General features: G+C 38.5%; 2 protein-coding genes across 2 annotated transcripts; both read right to left on the reverse strand.

The window, feature by feature from the left end:
- Window positions 1-326: 326 nt before the first annotated feature.
- Window positions 327-4,664, reverse strand: rab38a (RAB38a, member RAS oncogene family). The gene is made up of 3 exons (XM_079481537.1): window positions 4,332-4,664; window positions 2,002-2,282; window positions 327-1,357 (listed from the first exon to the last, which is right to left on the reverse strand). The coding sequence occupies exons 1-3, from the start codon at window positions 4,531-4,533 to the stop codon at window positions 1,205-1,207; spliced, it is 636 nt and encodes a 211-aa protein (XP_079337663.1). The 5' UTR covers window positions 4,534-4,664; the 3' UTR covers window positions 327-1,204.
- Window positions 4,665-5,256: 592 nt separating this feature from the next.
- On the reverse strand, window positions 5,257-10,918 carry ctsc (cathepsin C). The gene is made up of 7 exons (XM_079481536.1): window positions 10,573-10,918; window positions 10,030-10,175; window positions 9,617-9,780; window positions 9,363-9,518; window positions 9,010-9,128; window positions 8,169-8,300; window positions 5,257-6,228 (listed from the first exon to the last, which is right to left on the reverse strand). The coding sequence occupies exons 1-7, from the start codon at window positions 10,727-10,729 to the stop codon at window positions 5,729-5,731; spliced, it is 1,374 nt and encodes a 457-aa protein (XP_079337662.1). The 5' UTR covers window positions 10,730-10,918; the 3' UTR covers window positions 5,257-5,728.
- Window positions 10,919-20,200: the final 9,282 nt, after the last annotated feature.

The raw sequence follows: 20,200 nt of genomic DNA on the forward strand, positions 1-20,200 counted from the left end.
TCATTTCAATGGCAAATTATTCCAACACAATCTACAGAATGTTAATTCTTCTGCTATAACTGTATGCACATGTTTTTCTTCCTCTGTCTTCCACAGGTTGGATGTAATAATGACAAGTTGCGGCCTCTTGGTTTATCGATTGGAATGGTTGTGAATGATGCTCGAAGCTCTCCACCAACCGGCAGACCAACACTTCTGAGAAGATGCAGTAATATTTCACATTTACATGTATTCATTGAGCAGACGCTTTTATCCGAAGCGACTTAATGTTTTGTTGGATTTAAATCCATTTTGAGCTGTGAGAAATGCATTTAGACAACAGGCTTGATTACAGATTAAGTTTATTAACTCATCAGTCTGGGTAAATACAGGGGGATTCACAGGATCTTATATTCTGTAATAAAAAATATTTCACCATCTTACAGCCACATGATAAATAAAAATGCTGCCAGTTCATCGTGTTGAAAAAACAACAAACATCCAAAAGAAAGTTAAACAGTAAAAAATCAGACAAATGTAGAAAACATCCGCATTAGAATTACAAAAGCAACTGCACTGAGAGATATGCATTCCGCTCATGTTCATATTTTAAGGCCGGTTTGTATAATTCATGAGCAGCAGGACTTTTGCCAGCATTTGAAAAGAAACCTGAACCATTTGGTTCTACACGTATTGATGTTAACTTCTTCAAGTCTGTTGTGCATTATGATTTCTGCATAGAAAACTGAATTGAGAATATGAATAAACATCATAGACTTGAATGAAGTAAAAGAACATTACAATGCACCGTCTGCGTGTTTGAAACATTGAAAGTGGCCATTTGGGTTTTCTAGCCGTTTCTCTGTTTGCATTCTGATGATTTGGCAAAAACGCTCACAGAACTCCCACATGAAGATAAAGAATTGAAAAAGAATTACTATTGACATAATTCTCGCAACTTTCTTTTCCTTTTAAAATATTTTCCGCTCTGCAGAGTATTCGATAAATCTGTTACCATGGAAATGGGGCAGTGTCTCCGGCGGGAGACGGGAAAGAAGAGAAAACGAGATCAGATAAGATAAGACAAGAAAATGAGACAATAAGAGAAGAGCTGAGATGAGAGAAAATGAGATGACAGCAGAAAATGTGTTTCCAGACATGAAATCTGGCTTGATGCTGGCCCACGGCGGCAGGATATGAGTGTGTGTTTGTGTGTTTGCATCCTTCAGGACGTGAAGCACGTGGAGCAGGTTCCTCCATGGCTGGACTCCTGCTGTGGTATGATGGTGTCTAAAACCTCTGACTGTAGCAGATCTTTCTCATTTGCTATTATGTGCTTCACCAGACACTGTGCCGCTTCATCTATATTAATATTCTCCTAAAGATAGAGAGGGAGAGAGAGAGAGAGAGAGAGAGAGAGAGACATGGTAACGTTACTGTCAATGTTCACACACCTTGTCTCGAGCTGTGAATTAATTAATGAGCGCTTGAATATTTATGAACTCGCCATTTTACATTGAAAGGAATGTAACTATTTTTGTCAATATTCAGCCTCAGAACACAAAACAAGATATTTTGAAGTGAATGAAGATATTTTGAATGAAAATAAAAAAATTATTTTAAGGTGAGCTTTCACTTTAAGTGAAATAAAAAGCTGTACTGTTGCATCACAATATTATTGTAATTTAATAGTCGTTTTATTATCATCGCTAAGATTTAAAATTCCCTTAAATATAAAATAAATCTCTTTGCTATAATTTATTCACGCTTTTATCATCATATGACTTTATATTTCTTACATATGTGGGTCATTGGTTCTTTTGTGTCTTGAGAAGAAAGATATGACTAAAGGAAAAATTTAAATATAACATGATTTGTTTGAGTTCAACTAAAGAAATGAAGTCATATTCATTTGAGCGAAGAATTTAAATTTTGAACATGTGGTTGTCAATCATTAAATCGATTCTAACATCACCATCAGTAGGCTATACTTCTCTAAAGGAGGCAAAAAAACTCCCGTACTTTGGCTGAAGTTTCGAAACATCCCACGAAGCCATTCTCTTGGCAGAACTGCTCCATACTGAAACCGTTGTTGGTCAGAACGTCTCTGCCCTCGTCGCATTTGTTGGCGAGCAGAACGGCAGTCACGCGTTTGCCGTTAAATAAATCCAACTTGGCATCGAGATCTTCCTTCCATTTCTTCACCGCTTCAAACGTCGATGGTCGTGTGACATCAAAAACGATGAAAGCTCCCACAGCCTCTCGATAATACACTCGAGTCATGTTCCCGAAACGCTCTTGACCTGTGAAAAGAATAAACCATGTGAGAAACAAGACGTGTGTTAATACTTTCATAATGCCTTAGACATTTTTAAAATTACCCTTAAAGTCCCTGTGAACCGGAAGTAGCGATCGTTTTTACTTCCGTATTCTGACGCATTTCTGAATGAAAAGGAATTTCAAAGGAGAACATTAGTGGGCGTGGTGGGCAGTTTTTTGCTGTGAATTGATTGGATGTATAAAAACAGCTTTTGCATTTTCAAATGAAACTAGCTGCAGACTGACTGTGAAAGGGGAGGAGTTAATGGATGCTACGCCCAAGCCGTCTGATTTACGTCGTTTGATTAGGATAGTAATTTCAGGGCAGAAGTGCATTATCAGATTTTAACTGAAGATTATGATTGACATTGATATGCTATTTACTATAAACACTGCAATATTTCATGAAAAAATAACATTTTTAGTTTTTAATTTCACTGGGACTTTAAGGATACCCCAGTGACAAGCTAAGGAAATTTTTTTTGACCATTTGTCTGACATTTGAAACAGGACCCTACAAGTATTATAGGCCTAGCACATTGATATTATTCTTACTACATACATTATGCCTTGAACTAGCAGCTATAGGGTACTTGATCAAATGAAAGATATGAAAGATAAATTCTATAAGCGGTTTTCGCTACATGTTCACACTAGTTTAAGATGTTTGGGTGATAAGCTGCTAAAATAACTCTCACAACCATTTGTGGTTACCATGCACGTCATGGTTTTGGTACCTTCACAGCCTTACGTTACTGGTTTCAGTTGCTATGAATAAACTGCTCAAATGAGTGTATTTACAAAAATAACCTTCCATGTCAATAGAGAATAAAGAACATAAAGGCATTTCATTGTGACTTCCTGACGATCACGAAGCACAAAGTAATTGTTTATATTCAGTCAAGCCTGTGTGTGCATGTGGAATTTCTCCTTCACACAAAACCACTCTTGTGTTCAATCCACGTGATTTATTTGGATATTCTTGCACATATTTCCAAGGTTCTGCGTTAAATCCTGGATATCGTTAATGAGGAAAAGCACATTCCAAGGGCTAATATTGACCAAATCCACAAAGTCTACTGAGCTCCTGCTGCTGCCTGAACTCTCCATCCAGATTAGTGTCTAGATATTTACAAACACTACAGTCAGAGGGAAATAAAACTCAAGTTCCCATGAACATTAGCAGTTAGATTAAAGTTACATCTCCATGTATCACACGGCTGAAATGGTTGACATTTACAAAACACGTCAAATGAAATGGAAATAACATTTTATACATCCTAACACCAAATGCAAATAATTCAGGGGACCTACAGAGTATTTATGTGCTTTGCGTCTATCAGAAACACTTCTGTGAGTTTCAAGCGCTTTGATTTACAATGATGTTTCTGTTTTAACCTCTTTTGTAAGTGAAAATCTCCCTCACATGAGCGACTAACACGTGACCGCGCATAACACATGACCGCGCTCCTGCTGAGGTTTATTTTATAAACAATATTATAAAGTTAAACAAGGCCAAAAATATGTATTACTTTTATATGAATCATTGCTTTCTATGAAACATTTTTTATTTGAAGGCGTATGCTTAATGTTTCAAAGTAAGTTAATTTGTAGCCGAACAAAACTATAATTCTGCATATTACTTTAACTAGACGAATGTTTTTTTGGATGACTTGTACTGAATAATGAAAAAAAAAGACAATGAGAGGTCATTCACATTAAAGGTAACGTTAAAGGCACATTGCGGCAACTTTCACCCAAAGAGTGGCTAAGATTATTAATTCCCAGAAGTACATTTTTGGGGGATTTTTTTACATAAGTTTGATGAGTTCTCTTTTATTCTAAAGTGATGTGAAATATAAACAAAGAACATAAGTTGTGAATGCATAAGCATCATCGTTTTAGATTATTGTTGTTTTTTCATTTATCCAGTAAAGCACAAAAAAGCACAAAAAATCGTAACCTCAATTGTTAAAAAAACCTTTTCAAGTAATCGAATTCTCATTTTAAATTGAATAAAGTCTTTGATTTACCAGCGATGTCCCAGAGTTGCAGTCGGACGGTTTCGTGCTCGAGGCTCAAGACCTTGAGCGCGAAGTCCACGCCGATCGTCGCTCTGTAGTTCGCAGAGAAGTTCTGGTGCACGTAGCGCTTGATGATGCTTGTTTTTCCCACACCCAGATCCCCGATCACCAGGATTTTATACAGGTGTTCCTTCAGGTGATGCTTCTGCATGGTTCTGTGAGATGGACCCGACCATGGACCGGTGTGAGCCGCGGTGAGAGAGGGAAGAGAGAGAAACGCCCCGCAGAGAAGCTTGTGACTCTAGTGAAGCATGAGACCCGAGCTCTGCCCCTACAAACACTGAACATGACCACACTTCAGCAGAAAAATCTAAACTTAAAAGGTAGAAGTGTGACTTCAAGGCACATCATCTTTAAAGCGCCTTCCCCTTTACGTGATCTTACATCGGCAGCGAGAAAACCTTGTGTAGCCTACATATATTGAATGTTTAAAGATCAAACTATGAAATGTTTCTCCAAGAGTTTCTGTGCTTGTAGCTTGGAATGTAAAACTGACACTTTGCTTTGAGAATCTTTTCAAGAGGAGCAAATAAATCAAACAACACATGAGCATAGCTTAGTCAAGTCAAGACCCAGTTGAACGACTGCTTAGGGTCAGATTCAAGAGAGCGCCACAAAATATTTAGATCTGATAAAACTAGTCAAGCGGTGCTTTATTTCATAAGAACAGTTTGTAAAAAAAAAATTCTGGATTGAGCAACAAAGGTTGCAAACTCACCCTCTGCCTCTCTATACATATTGGGTGTGATTCAAGGAGTGAAAATGAATTTGACTGACAGCATTAATAAACACATTGAATATGACAAACTGGGGTAATGATAATGGTCCTATTTGTTTGCAATTCAGGCTATAATAAGACTCAGAAAACGAAACATTCAAAATCAATGATGAAGTCTTAAAAAGCAATTTTATTGAAGATCCACAAAGGCAAAATGTTAAACTCCTGATTCAAACAGCCTAAGACAGGCTGATAGGACTGCAAATATACATACACGCATGCATGCATTCAGAAAACCCTTTATGAAATGTTTTGCTATAGGTTCACATACGAACATTTTTACCTGAGAATAACTGAAAACATGATCAATCTTTGAATACAAAGTGAATAAATGACAGATTAAAACAGTGATGTAAAAAATTATGTTGTGTAATGATGACATTCAGGGCAATACAAAGAAAAAGCGTATCGATACAAAATCTAAAAAAAATCCCTTTTAAAACACTTAAGCAGATGAAAAACAGACATTGGAGTTCCAGCGTGCGTCCCAGGACCTGAACGATTTCATGAGTGCAGATCTAACAACCGAACCAATTTGCTGTCATTCATACAGTCCCACAAATTAGTCTTAAAGTTTGGCGATTGGCGTAGCCGCTGCAGCAATGCTCTCAATGGCACATTCATCCGTTCCTCTGCGGATCCTAAAGAACCCGTTCTCACCCCATCCTGTTCCCCAGCTGTTCTTCACGATCCAATACTTCTCCCCGGTCTTCTTGCACTTCCCGTAGCCCACCAGCAGCACAGCGTGATTGGTGAGCTCGAACGGATTGTTGGAGTCAAGCAGGCCGGTGTGATGGTAAATACCTTCCTTGTAGTGCATGAAATCCGGGTACACCTCAAAGGCAACTTCCATGGGGCCGTTCCTGACCAACTCTAGCTTCATCGCCGCCTCGCTGCATCCTCCGTAAAAGCCTCCGACGTAACGATAATCTGAGGCGTAGTACCTCCTGCACTTGTTGGAGATTTCACAGGGAGAATCGAAGCCGGTGTACGGGAAACAGTCCTCTTCCACTACACCAAAGTCCTGGATGTATTTACCGATCAGATATGGAAAACCTCCGTCGCAACCTGCCAAAGACATCAGAAATGCACAAAAGATGAAAAATTCTGCAGCAATCAGTCTGTATACAGAGCATCCGGAAAGTATTCACAGCACTTCCCTTTTTCCACAGCGCTTCACTTTTTCCACATTTCGTCATGTCACAGCCTTATTCCATAATGGATTCAATTAATTATTGTCCTAAAAATTCTACAAACAATACCCCATAATGACAACGTGAAAGTGTTTGAAATCTTTGCAAATCTATTAAAAATTTAAAAAAGCACATGTACATAAGTATTCACAGCCTTTGATCAATACGGTGTTGAAGCATCTTTGACACCAATTACAGCCTCAAGTCTTTTTGAGTATGATGCTACAAGCTTTTGTGCAGTTTCTCCCATTAGTCTTGTCCTGTTGGAAGATGAACCTTCGCCCCAGTCTGAGGACCAGAGCAGTTTTGTCTCTGTACATTGCTGCATTCATCTTTCCCCCGATCCAGACTAGTCTCCCAGTTCCTGCCGCTGAAAAACATCCCAACAGCATGATGCTGCCACCACCATGCTTCACTGTAGGGATGGTATTGGCCAGGTGATGAGTGGTGCCTGGTTTCCTCCAGACATGACGCTCAATCTTTGTTTCATCAGACCAGAGAATTTAGTTTCTCATGGTCTGAGAGTCCTTCAGGTGCCTTTTGGCAAACTCCAGGTGGGCAGTCATGTGCCTTTTACTGAGTGGCTTCTGTCTGGCCACTCTGCCATACAGGCCTGATTTGTGGAGTGCTGCAGAGATGTTGTTCTTCTGGAAGACCAACATCTCTCCACAGAGACATGCTGGACACTCTGTGACTAAGGCCCTTCTCCCCCATCGCTCAGTTTGGCCGGGCGGCCAGCTCTAGGAAGAGTCCTGATGGTTCCAAACTTATTCCATTTACGGATGTTGGAGGCCACTGTGATCATTGGGACCTTCAATGCTGCAGAATTTTTTCTGTACCCTTCCCCAGATCTGTGCCTCGATACAATCCTGTCTCGGAGGTCTACAGACAATTCCTTGGACTTCTTGGCTTGGTTTGTACTCTGACGTGCACTGTTAACTGTGGAACCTGATATATCAGACAGGTGTGTGCCTTTCCAAATCATGTCCAATCAACTGAAAACTGTTGTAGAAACACCTCAAGGAAGATCAGTGGAAACAGGATGAACCGGAGCTCAATTTTGAGTGTCACGGCAAAATCTGTGAATACTCTGCAAATTTATTAAAAATAAAAAACGAAATAAGCACAAAGATTTCAAACAAACTTCTTTCATGTTGTCATTATAGGGTATTGTTTGTAGAAAACTGAGGAAAATAATGAATTGAATCCATTTGGAATAAGGCTGTTACATGACAAAATGTGGAAAGTGAAGAGCTGTGACTACTTTCCGGATACACTGCAAGTGTAAATTTTGGCATGAGTGTTTTATCTGAAGTAAACTTTAAGATAAACCGCTATTGCGACCACAACATCCATTCATGCTAGAGCTTGTAAAACAAAACGTGGAAACAAAATTTTCAAGCTTATTAAGTATAAATGAAGAGTTTGTATCCAAAATAAGATAACTCAGTTTTTTTAATTCGTCAAAAATCATGTTTTCTATTGTGTTATCCTGTTTTTATTGAGTTTCATTGTGTTAGGTAGCTGTATTCTTTTTCTTAGTTATTATGGCTTAAATCAAAACCAACCAACTGTAGTTTGATTGATATTAATTGGAATGCACATTAAAAAAGGTTATCATTTTGGAATTAAACTCTTCAAATTAAAGTCAACGATGTTTCCATCTTATTAAAAAACATTCTACAAAGTCAAACATTTACACAATGATCCATTCAGATCTCGTTTTACTGTGAGGGAATAAAAAAGCGAACACACCACAAGGTCAAGTTCAGAACAGACACATCAAATTATAAATGACTGAGGCAGGCGTGATACCTTGAGAGTATTGAGAGCAGGACACGACCTGCTGTGGACTGAACACGGGCTGCTGTGTGTTGTTCGTCTGGATCCGTACTCTGGCCTCCATCATTCCCATAGTGGCGAAAGAATAACAACTGCCACAAGATGCTAGAGAGAGCGATGAGAATAAATGATTTACCAGTGAGAGGAGGAGTCACAATCTAATATCATCATCTACGTGTTATCATTTCTGTTTCTCCCTCCTTTAATCTCTCCCTCTCCTGAGGAGGAGACCCTGATAGACCCTCAGAAATAGCCAATCCAGATAAATCTGCCAAAGAGACGATCATCATCTCACACACAGAGACGGATGACTCTGCTAGTTGACGATGTGCAATGAGATTTAGGTATAAAAACAACTAGTGATCTTTAAAACCATGACTTAATGAAAGTCACATTAACTAAAAGTTAATGAAAATGTACAAATCACAGGAAATTATTAAATAGATATTCGCCCTAAAAATTCAGGAAATTATTCTGGACTTCATCTTCAGGAAATGTTTTATTTAACTGTCAAAAATCTCATTACTGGCCCACAGTGACCCAGCAGGTGACCAACACTTCACCTTGAAACACACTTGTACGCCTTCATTGTTTTGTGCGCTCCCTCTCTCGCTCACCTCATAAGGTCAAGATGAAAGATTACATTAACCTTTACGTCTGACAATTTGAAATGTGCAGCCTATGCTATCTGAATTCCATGTATGCACTTCAATATGAGCACAAAGTCTAGACTACACAAATACTATTACACATACAAAACAACATTATATTCCCAAGCATACAGTGTTACATACACACACACACACACACACACCTTGGTTGCGTACAGGGCTGAGGTAACTGACTCCATTAACATCTCTCCAGTCCCAGCGCTCGGCAAGACCAGCGGCCATCTTTCCCACATCAGCAGTTATAGTCACAGGTCTGACTCGCCTAAAAGAGAACGACAGAATACAAAATAACAGACCTTTTATTTTAATTAAAGGCTTTTGATTGGATAAAAAAGTTGTATTGTTGTAGCCTTCAAAACAGTAAAAAAGGAAACCAAAAGGCCTGTCATTGCCACGTTGTAAGAACCGACAGGCGAATTACATCGAGTACAGCAAGAGCGATTCGACAAATCAAAACACGACGAATTACTCCGTCATGAGTAAATCATGTCTGTACCGTGGTATTCTGGAAGCCCGTCCTCCTGATCTCCTCAGCAGCTCCTGCATGGTGAAGGTCTCGTGGTGACTGTACGCCACGGCCCTCCACGACTTCTGAACTGAGTTTATTTGATCCAGAAACTCAATGTTGTGCGTGTATGGCAACTGCATGAGTCTAGAGTTCAAATTAAACATGTTACATGATCAAACACGTGAAGAGGTCAGTGAGACAAAGAGATGATAAGATCACAGATGACACAATCAAACACTCACAGCTCATGTTTGAAGCCCAACTGCGGACTACGGTCAGTGCGGGGTGGGATTGGCTGGACTTTCTTCCCGGTGAAACAGGCCCAATTGTTCCCCAACACGTCATGAACCGAACCGGGCAGCGTCTGATCACAGTAACTGGTGACCTGTGAACCCTTCTTAGAATACTGCAGACACGGAGACAAAAGTGATCATTTTCACTTCATCAACTTTCATCAACTCGTGTCGGTCTGAAAATGTCTTCTGAAGAGTTCATATTGCAAGATGTGTTTGTAAAACAGATTTGATCTGAAGTGTCAGGTCTAAACCAGACTACACTAGAAAACAGCTGAAGTTAGCACTTCCTGATGTGACACAGATCAGTCATCTGACAGGCGTCATGTGTCGTTCACAATCGAGTGTCATAACAAACTTACTTTGAAAAAACCGAACCATTTGTAGTCATTGATCACCGCCTCGAAGCCCTGGTTATAGATCAGGGTGAAGAATCCAGTGTGGCCCAGATCATCCACGGCTAGATATAACTTCTGCAGATCCACCGTTACGGTCTTCACTACTTTACCTGTTAGTGACAAACCATCTGGGCATTATAAGATTGTCTGAATGCACCTATAACACTGCCCATGTAGACAGCTCAATTTTTAGAACACAGTCCACACACTGCACAACAGAAACCATACACAAGAAAATAAAATCTAAGGTTCACATTTGTGATATTGGATTACAGCACAACTATGAATCATGTTCAAAACAGATCACGATATTACATTACAAACTATTGAAACTAACAAATAGTATCGTGTTTTTGGACGTCCTGTGAGCACTATAAATACATTTCATATCCATCACATGACTCAAACGTTCTAAACGGATAGAAGGTCAAAAGCACGACATGAAACTGAAAGTAACTTCCGCGTTAAAGAACAAAGAGCAGTTGTCATTGTTGGGTCTGATCTGACCTGTGCTCGAGCAGTTGATTGTCCGATCCTGACCCACATCAGACACGCTGAAGATCCATGTGCCCAACAGATCCTCATAGGTGCAGTTGGCAGGCGTGTCGGCCACGGATCCGCCGACAAGCAGAAACAACGCGACGACAGACAGTCCGAGCATCATCGCGACAGGTGGTCCGATCTTCCTCGAGAGAGACAGTCGAACAGAATGACGTCCGATTTTGTGTCACCAAGCGTATACTTCTGCGCACCTGCAGCACAAACAAACTCCGTTGAGAAACAGCGTGCCGCTGACTTATAGAGGTGATGGTCATGTGACACGAATCATGTGCTCGCAGCCACGTGACGGGCTATTGAGCGCGCGCGTTCACACCCGTTTATTGCATCTCGCAGTGTTTCTTAAAGGGTATTTTGTTCAAGTTGTTTTACTGTATTTGTGATGACAATTAAAAAACTGCCATCAAATGTGCATATCATAGTCCTCTAAAAATGTTGTGTTTTATGGCGATTTTATAGAATGACTTTTGTACTGTACAAAGCATACTGTACAATCCCTTCCCTTAAGCGTCATAGAAAAAAAACATTTGAGATTTATAGATTAATTATTGTTTTCATCAAGGGAACCAAATATTATCCCATTTTTGTAGAGGCATTAGAATTAAATTCCACACAAACATACCAACACACACTCAGAGGAAGCTCTTTGGTGAAGTGAAAATGCTGACACGATGACCTTCTTAACCTTAGTCACAAATGTCTGTGTGGACATTAAAATCCTTTAATCTGCACAACATAGAGGAAGGAAATGCTTATGAGGCTTTTAATTCATTTCACTGATCAAATATATAGAGCGTAATGAGACGAATTGTGTCTTTAAGACTTTGAACAGTTGCCTTCAGTTTTGAAACCTGTGTATTCACAGTTTCACACCTAATCTAAGATTAACAAAGACTTCTATAAAATTACGATAAAATTACTTGCATAAAAAGGCCAGACTTTCCCCCCAAAGAAGAGTCAGTATTGCTTTAGCGAACACATTCAAACCCAAAAGCATTAAGATTTTAAGCAGTGTGGTCCTTTGGGAGAGTAGACCTATCCTGCTTCTTTATGAGCAAAAACGTTTTTGTCCATTCAGGAAATTAAACACTTAATGATGCATTAAGAGGCTACATGCTCACAACGCAATACTAACTTAATGAACGATATACTGCATCTGAAGCATGAGAAAGCATTACAAAGCATTTACTTTCTCACTGCATTGCACATTTAATTCATCATGTGACATATAACATCAAGTCGACTGCATGTCAAGAGCATTTAATGTGGGCTACATTAATGTTGGATACGCCACTTTTTGCCAAGTTGTGACATTCAGTACATCCCGAATTACAGACACACTGTGCAGATGCACATTATATACATGCTTTAGGCCAAAATACTGACCGCTATCTCAAACACAGCCATTGACCCTCGGGGACACTAATGTCCCCTGCTACTTTATGAACATCTTTCTCGGGAGTTTAGTGATTCGGTAACAGAGATGATTTCTCCTGTATTTATGTGTTTCTAAAGGCTATCGGCTGATTAAATTTAGAGACAGGAAAGACCATCTGACACCCCCTCTGCGCTCAGCTGTCTCTTCTGTCGAACGGACGGGCTTCTGCATTTAACAAGCCTCATTAACCAATCAGAGCTATGCCGGGAGGGGCTGAGACAAAAGACGGGCAATTACCACAACGACTATGATTCACACACTCCATCCTAACAACCCAGAATAGACGACGCCGGGCTCGCATGCACAGGAATTAGTCATGCCGGCTACGACTCTGGCAGCGTGTTTGTGTGTGTTAGGAAGCGGAAGGAAGAGAGCTTTTAAGGGCGTTCACATCAAGCAGCTGCTTTATTCGGAATGGTGGGCTGGTGTCAGGGTTTCGGCGGACATAACTGGTGTCAGTGCGATGTTTCTGATTTTGATGAATAGATTTGCTTTGCTGTTATGCATCGGATATGAAAAGACGATGGGAATGAAATGTTTTGGAAATAAATGCATATAATGAGAGACAGAACACATTCTGCATTGTGACCTGCATGTCATCACCACGGGGTAGAAGGATCTTTCTTTGTTGATTCAAAAGTATTTCTTTATGATAAACTAGATATTTTGTCACGTAGATTTATGACAACACTGATTGGCTAATGGCACAACAAGGATGGACGCAGTCTCAAGACCTTCACAAGAATCTAAACCGTGATGTGTTTTCAAAGACAGCACACACTTTCATTTCATGCTTTAAAAACAGAGATTCCATGGATACAGACAAGTGCGTTTACTCTGATCAGCGCACATTTTCATGGTTTGTGTTCTGTGTGTGTGTATGACGTGATCTTCGGGGTCTTGAATTCAAACATGCTGCTGTTGTTATCTCGCCCACACTAATTACATAAGCTTGCCATCTGCTGTCACTCTAATACAGCGCTGAAACACACACGCCACACGAGGCACCCATTCATTTATAGTACTACAATGCTAATCTTACTTTTCCGAAGTGGATGGATGGACAGATATTATAATTAAATAAATAGATAGATGGATAGATGGATGGTAGATGGATGGATGGATGGATAGATGATAGGTTGATAGTGGGATAGGTGGATGGATGGATGGATAGATGGATAGATGGATGATGATGATTGTTAGGTGGGTGAGTGGATAGATAGATAGATAGATAGATAGATAGATAGATAGATAGATAGATAGATAGATAGATAGATAGATAGATAGATTGATTAAAATTGAATATGAACTTGTTTTCTTTGCAGTATTTGATGTCTGAAAAAATACTTCATACTTTATTGTTATTTTCACCTGTTTCTCCAGTTGTCATTCTGCCAATAATTTTACCTAAACACAAATCTATGACTAGTACATTTTAAACACAGAAAAACAGAGTCTTTCCTTAACTGTCAATATACTAAATCATTTAATACAATAAATTAAATCATTCAAAAGCAATAGCAACATTTCATACATATATTAATACATTTGATTCCTATATATGAAAATGTTAGTTGTGCTGGGAAGACTCAATCTTACATCACTTACTACGTAAAGACCTAACCAATCTTCATCTGACACTTGGAGTATATAAGATCGCCACCTACCCTTTGTTTGTGTTCAGTTGAAGCAGCCGATATTCACCCCCATCCTCCCCACCACCACCAGGATGGTCCCTGTCCATTAACCGCAGGGGGGTTGGGTGCGCCCCTGCCTTCATCTCCAGGCAGGAATTCTTGACCCTCTGGATGCGAGCTATGGAAGGGGCTTACGCCAAAGAACTACATATTTTACCATAATCGCACCTTGTCACTGATCAGTTGTCAAATAAATGTTCACTGTCGCATATTCTTGACATCTCATTTTCACAAAACATTAACAGTATACAGTACATTACATCTGCAGAATGCAGTGAGCAGCACATTGGTATTCTGGTACATTGGTATCCAATCACAGGCATCGTCTCTTGTGGTATATGTTTAATCACATGATCGCGCGTGTGTGCGTTAGCTCAGAAGAGAAGCACAGAAATGATGAAATGCAGTGCAGTAGCACTGGTCTGCTGTTAATGATCTGAGCTGCTGCAATAAAGGTCTCACGCAGGGAGACTGTAAACCATTAGCCACGGAAACATACACATACCGTCACCATTGTTCTTCTGTAACAATCTACAGCTTCAGAAAAACTGAAAGAAAACGCTCTTACCCACCCACAATTAATGTTAATACGTATGTGTGTGTTCAAGTGCCTTGAAGTGTTAGAAAGACTTTCAGCAGCTCAGCTGTGTTTTTTAACCTCTACATTAAAGCGTGTGGTGATATTTTTTCAACACCTGTTTTTTATCACAACAGTGGAGATTGTGACAGATTTAGACCTTCAGATAAAGGTCTCGGCTCACACAACGTGAATTACAACCGTGTTTATCTGCTGATATTCATCTGACAATGAAAAACGCTTCGGTTTGACGGCAGATGCTTCCAAACAGCCACGGGCGACGTCCCTGATGCGAGTGTGGTTTCAATCCTTCGCAGAGTGAGATGTATTCAAATATTGTCCTCCAATTTCCAATTTCTTCTCTATCAAAGAGAATTAAAGCTGAAGCACAGACTACCTCCTAAAAAGACAAACATTCTGTATGAAGACACACGAGAGATGTGTGTTCATGTGGGTGAAAGAAAATTATGCTGATGCGCTTTCATTCATACCGGCCTGTCTGGGATTGAAAACGTTTTTCTCTACAGAACTTTCCCATAGCCATGAACTCCAAAACAATCCAATTCCAATTACATTCAGTTAAACCAATAAAGTCACATTAAATCAGTCAAATCTAAAATCTCATTATCCATGCAACTTGATTTGGTTGTAATACACAGGAGCAGTAATGGAGTTTTGTGTCATTATAAGAATAACAAGTTCTTTTTGGGATTTAGAAAACAGCACACACATATTTTATCCTTATTTGACCTAACAATGTGTTGAAACACCCCAACATTAAAGGGGACGTAACAAGATCCATAAAAGGAAGGAAGGAGACGGGATCCGGCAAACATAAACTAACTTTTAATTAATAAAATAAAACGTAAATAAACACAAACTAACCACAACATAAAATCCAGGCCTGGTCCTCTCTCAATGGCGGTCCGGTCGCTTGTCCTCTTATGCTCCCAATCTCCTCCGTGATACGAGATCGGTGCGCGTACAGCTGACGCTCGTAATCACTCATGCACCGGCCTCGAATCCCGGGTCTCGTCCCGCCTACCTCCCTACAGGGGGGTTGGGGGGTTTACAAAAATAATTCTTGGGCAGCACAATTGAGAACAGTAATCTGTTGGTGTAACTCTAACTATTAGACAGAGATAGGCTAGTGTTGTGGAGATTCCTTTTTCAAGTGACCATCCTGAAAAAAGGATTATGGATTATGGATAAAATATTGAAACGAGGCTCATACGATTCAGAAATGTATTACGGTTTATTTCTCTATCATGGACAAAGGGCAACTATAAGATATTCAATCCTTGAAAGACAAATTGCAGCTGGAATCTAAGGATTTCTATAGATATCGGTACCAATTACGGCAACACTTTTACCAAAACATTAAATAAAGGACTGATGGAGACGCAAACAGTATTTTATCAATTTAAATAATTACCTCAGCTTACAAAGCTCAGTCAACGGATAAGTCTGCAATTTCTAAATGATTTAAATCATTAGTAGATTTACAAGATGACTTTTCTGTACAGTTTATATATGAAAAAAGATGGTAAAAGGAAACGGGCAGTATAAGATTGGGAGACATGGACAACATCACCCTCTCCGTACTGGAGAGAATTTTGTTCCCATCTGGTTTTTCCTTACCCCAAATCAGAAAAGATTATTTGGGTAATTTAAATTGCTGGAGGCAAGGCGGCATTCAAGAAGCCAGTCACTTTCACATTTTCTGTGATTGCCCTAATATTGTACGTTTTGGGGAAGATAGACAATGTCCTAGGAAAAATTCTTAATATGGCAATTGATTATAGTTTTGAGGTACTTTATTTGGGAAATGTCTCGATGTCTCGGGGGAAGAGTAGGAAACATATGTTTGAAATGATTCTTGCATCAGCCTAAAAAGCAATAACTCTGTGTTGGTATAAATCTAACCCTTCACAAAGGCGAGGCTGGATTGATGTCTTGAAGAGTATATGTATAATGGAAAAAAAATAATTTCGTGTAGATTTCCAGAAGGATCTATTTGTTGTTTTCTTGGACCAAATGGATTGAGTAGGCTACATAACTCCCATTAATCCCAATATTTTTGTTCTAGAATAATTATTCTTTTTTAGTTTTTCCCCCATTGATGTGACCATCAGACCCCTTCTTTTTAAAATAGTTTCAGTGTTGAAACGCTAAGGGGACTCAAAGAGGCTGGTCCAAAGATATCACTGTCATTTGACTGTGTTATTGGCGAATTATTCTTTCGTTAAATTGTGTGAAGCTGACTCAAACTGTAAAAGTGATGATGTCTTGTACGGAAAAAAAACATTTCAAAATGTCTCCTTTTGTGTTCCACAGAAACACAGCTTTATTTATATTTCCTGGTTTTAATAAAGAAAGATGTCATAACACACCACAACGGTTTCCATGTCAAGAAAAAGGGAGACGTTTTTTTTACACAGCATTTTGTTTTTCTCACAAAGTTGCAAGAAACTACTGGAATATCAACAAATGTCAAAAAATCATCTGCAGTATCACGTCAATGATAATCAACATTCTATAAGATCTCTACGTCCGAGAATCCGAAAACACAATCCCAATATATAGATATATAGATCGATATATAGATTTAACGAAAATAAAACCATCACTTGAGAGGCAAGAACACAAAAATAATGTTCAGCACTTAAGATAAAGTCACAGAGTTCATGATTTTATGAACCTTTGTCAAACATTCAGGAGTGAATTCCCAAAGCAGTTCTTCTGAGATTAAAAACTCAATTAACAGATAAGAAGTGTGTTTTAACATCGCTTCATTCTTAGTGAATTCACCTCCTCAAAACATCCAGCCAGGTTTAGTTTTGTAGTTTAAACTCTATAACCGACTATGTTTTGTGCCGAGAAATGATTTCATGAACTCAATAACTTCATAACAAGCATTATAATGTAGCAAAATGTAAACATTGATGTGAGTCCGCTGTAGACATTCAACGCAGAGCTACAAATGTGCCAAACGTATCTGTCATGTTCATAAACCCATTTAATGAATATCGGGGCTGAATTATTAACGGGGCTCTTCTAGCGTCATGTTTTTGATCATGCAAAATAAAATCTAAGTTGTTCCTGACAAACCGCCGCTGGTTTTTAATAAACCGCAGCTTTCAGAAATCTGAATAATCTCTCTGGCTATTTTGTAAAGCTAAACACTGAAGCCTATTACCAATTGACACAAATGTTACATATCATTTGGAATAGATAGATTTACAAACAGATTTTGAATATTCATAAATATTTCATACTTATAAATATTTATATGTAAATGGATTCATTGCAGCCCTGATATACAGTATTCTCTACAAAACAGGGGATAAAGAAATTAAGAAGTGGAACACACTGGCAGACCACAGTAAATCCTCAGAGTAAAATCACAGTTTTTAAAACAACATCTTTGCGATGGTCTGAATGTTCAGTACACTGAAAACACAATGTGACTTTATTTCAGCTATAGCTATCAGCTTCATATCAGCAGTTTTTTCGTCTATACTAGAAGTGGCCGACATCACAGCGCATTGCGACAAAATAGCGCAACATGTTATCTGGCTGTGAATGTTCATTGATAACAGAGCGGCTGTAAACTCGAGGCGTACATATTAACAACAGTACAATGAGTGCAGGACATTATATCCCACTTCATATTCATTAGAAATATACAGTTGAAATGATGAAGTATTGCTACATGATGTGGAGAAATAAAAAAATATTCGAAATGGTCCGAACTGAATTGAAACATCACAAGCTTGCTTTAAGAATTCAAATGTGCGGCAGAAATAGAAACAGGGCGTTCATCATTCCAACTCGTCCAGTGTCGTCAGAAACGCTTCAAATAAATTAAGAAAAAAAACGTCCTCATTTAGCACAAATACGCACTAATGTCTGTGTGCTTTGTGTAGGTGTATGGTTTGTATTGCTTCGAGTCGTCTGGTATATTTATAATATATAAAATAATATTTATCACCATAAAAACGATTCGTATCACTATGTTACGAAAACCCACATTTCATCCCTTTCCCCTTTGGCACTAAAAGCTCTAATAAGATAAATATAACTTTTAAATCACGTTCTTTATTTTTTATATATCTATACAATTGCAAGAGACTTGAGTAGGCTCACATTCATCTAAGTTCTGTACATAAGGGGACGTAAGAAAAGACATCTTTGATTCTGATGATAAAGTTTCCTGTCCACCTATCATCTGTGTAAAACGCTGCTGTTGTTTAGGTTTAACACTCTGTGAGTGTTAAAACTTTACCATACTTGTTGCCGTACGCATGCCCTTGATATTTACACAATCAATAGAAAATGACTGAATAATGAACTGTTACTAACTATAATTCTGAATAGACTGTTGAGAACTGTTTTAGACTGAAATGGTGTCAGAAGCCCTTCTGCTAGTGATAACAGCCTTTAAAGTCAACATGAAACCTTTCTCTTGTGATGTGACGAGTCATTTAAGGGGTGAAGCAACACTTTTCTCTTTAGAATACCGACTGATGAATTGTTTACAATAACGTCATCAAGATTGTCCAGAAGAAAACCTTATTGCTCAGATGTTGCTCTCTTTTAGCTCTGGATATTTGATGGAGAGTCGTGTTTCATTCAAGTATCAAAGTCTCAGGAGAAATAAAAGAAGTTTGAATGAATGAAGATTGTAAAGGTCAAATCATCTGAGTTTGAGTTCATTTGATGAGGAAGGTTTGAGTTCATATTGAGATCTTTAATAATCTTTGACACAGTGTTGACATCTCTTCTGAAACTCTAATGACAGACACATTTGTGACATTTCTGACTCTTGTTCTCAGGAGAAATATGTGAGACACTTAAAGCGATAGTTCACCCAAGAAAGACAATTCAGTCATCATTTACTCACCCTCAGGTTGTTTCAAACCTGTGTAAAAGTATTTGTTCTGATGAACACAGAGAAAGATATTTGTAAGAACAGATCTCACCCCCGTTTACTGCCATATAGGGAAAAAAAATACTATGGGAGTCAATGGGGGTGAGATCTAGACATTCTTCCAAATATCTTCCTTTGAGTTTAGCAGAACAAAGAAATTGATACAGGTTTGCAACAATGTAAGTAAATACAAAGGGTAAGAAAATTATGACAGAATTTTTGGGTGAAATATCCCTTTAAGCAAAAAATCCCTTTCATTCGTTCTTCATTTTATCTCACTGATAATAATTAGATAAAACAATGATTAAGATATTAAAGAAAACCGAACTGTGTTCTTTTTTCAATTCTTACCGGTGTGTACGAAGTACGTGGCTCCATTTTTATTTCATGTTGACTTTAATGACTGGACTGGAATATTGGATGCATTGTAATAATCGTTAAACCACAGCGAAGCAGTTTGAAAGAGGTGATAAGATGCAACTTCATACTCTTCTGTATTAAAAAAGGTTGTATCGATATTTTCAGTCTTTCATTCATTAGTTTGCTGTAGTCACTAACCAAAAAAGTACCGGAATGTACCACGGTAAGTACCTAGTATTATTTTTACAATGACATTGAGGTCCCTTACTTTGGCATTACCATCAGATATGATTATTTTACCACAATACTGCCCCGGTATCATCTTATGATGAGAGGTTAAAGAATCTGTTCTAAGAGGCCGAGATGGATACATAGTTTGGACCCACAATAATTTCAATACAATATAAAAACAGTCAATCCCACAAAACCAAGGTCACATTTCATCCCGAAATCAAAAGACATGTTAAAGAATTATAATAATATATATATTTTTTAAATCATTAAGATGTGTTAGCATTGTGACATTGTAGACTTGTAGTCAATCTACTTACTTAACTAATTATTTTGTTTAC

The sequence above is a fragment of the Barbatula barbatula genome (genome assembly GCF_947034865.1).
Source record: "Barbatula barbatula genome assembly, chromosome: 19".
NCBI lineage: Eukaryota > Metazoa > Chordata > Actinopteri > Cypriniformes > Nemacheilidae > Barbatula > Barbatula barbatula.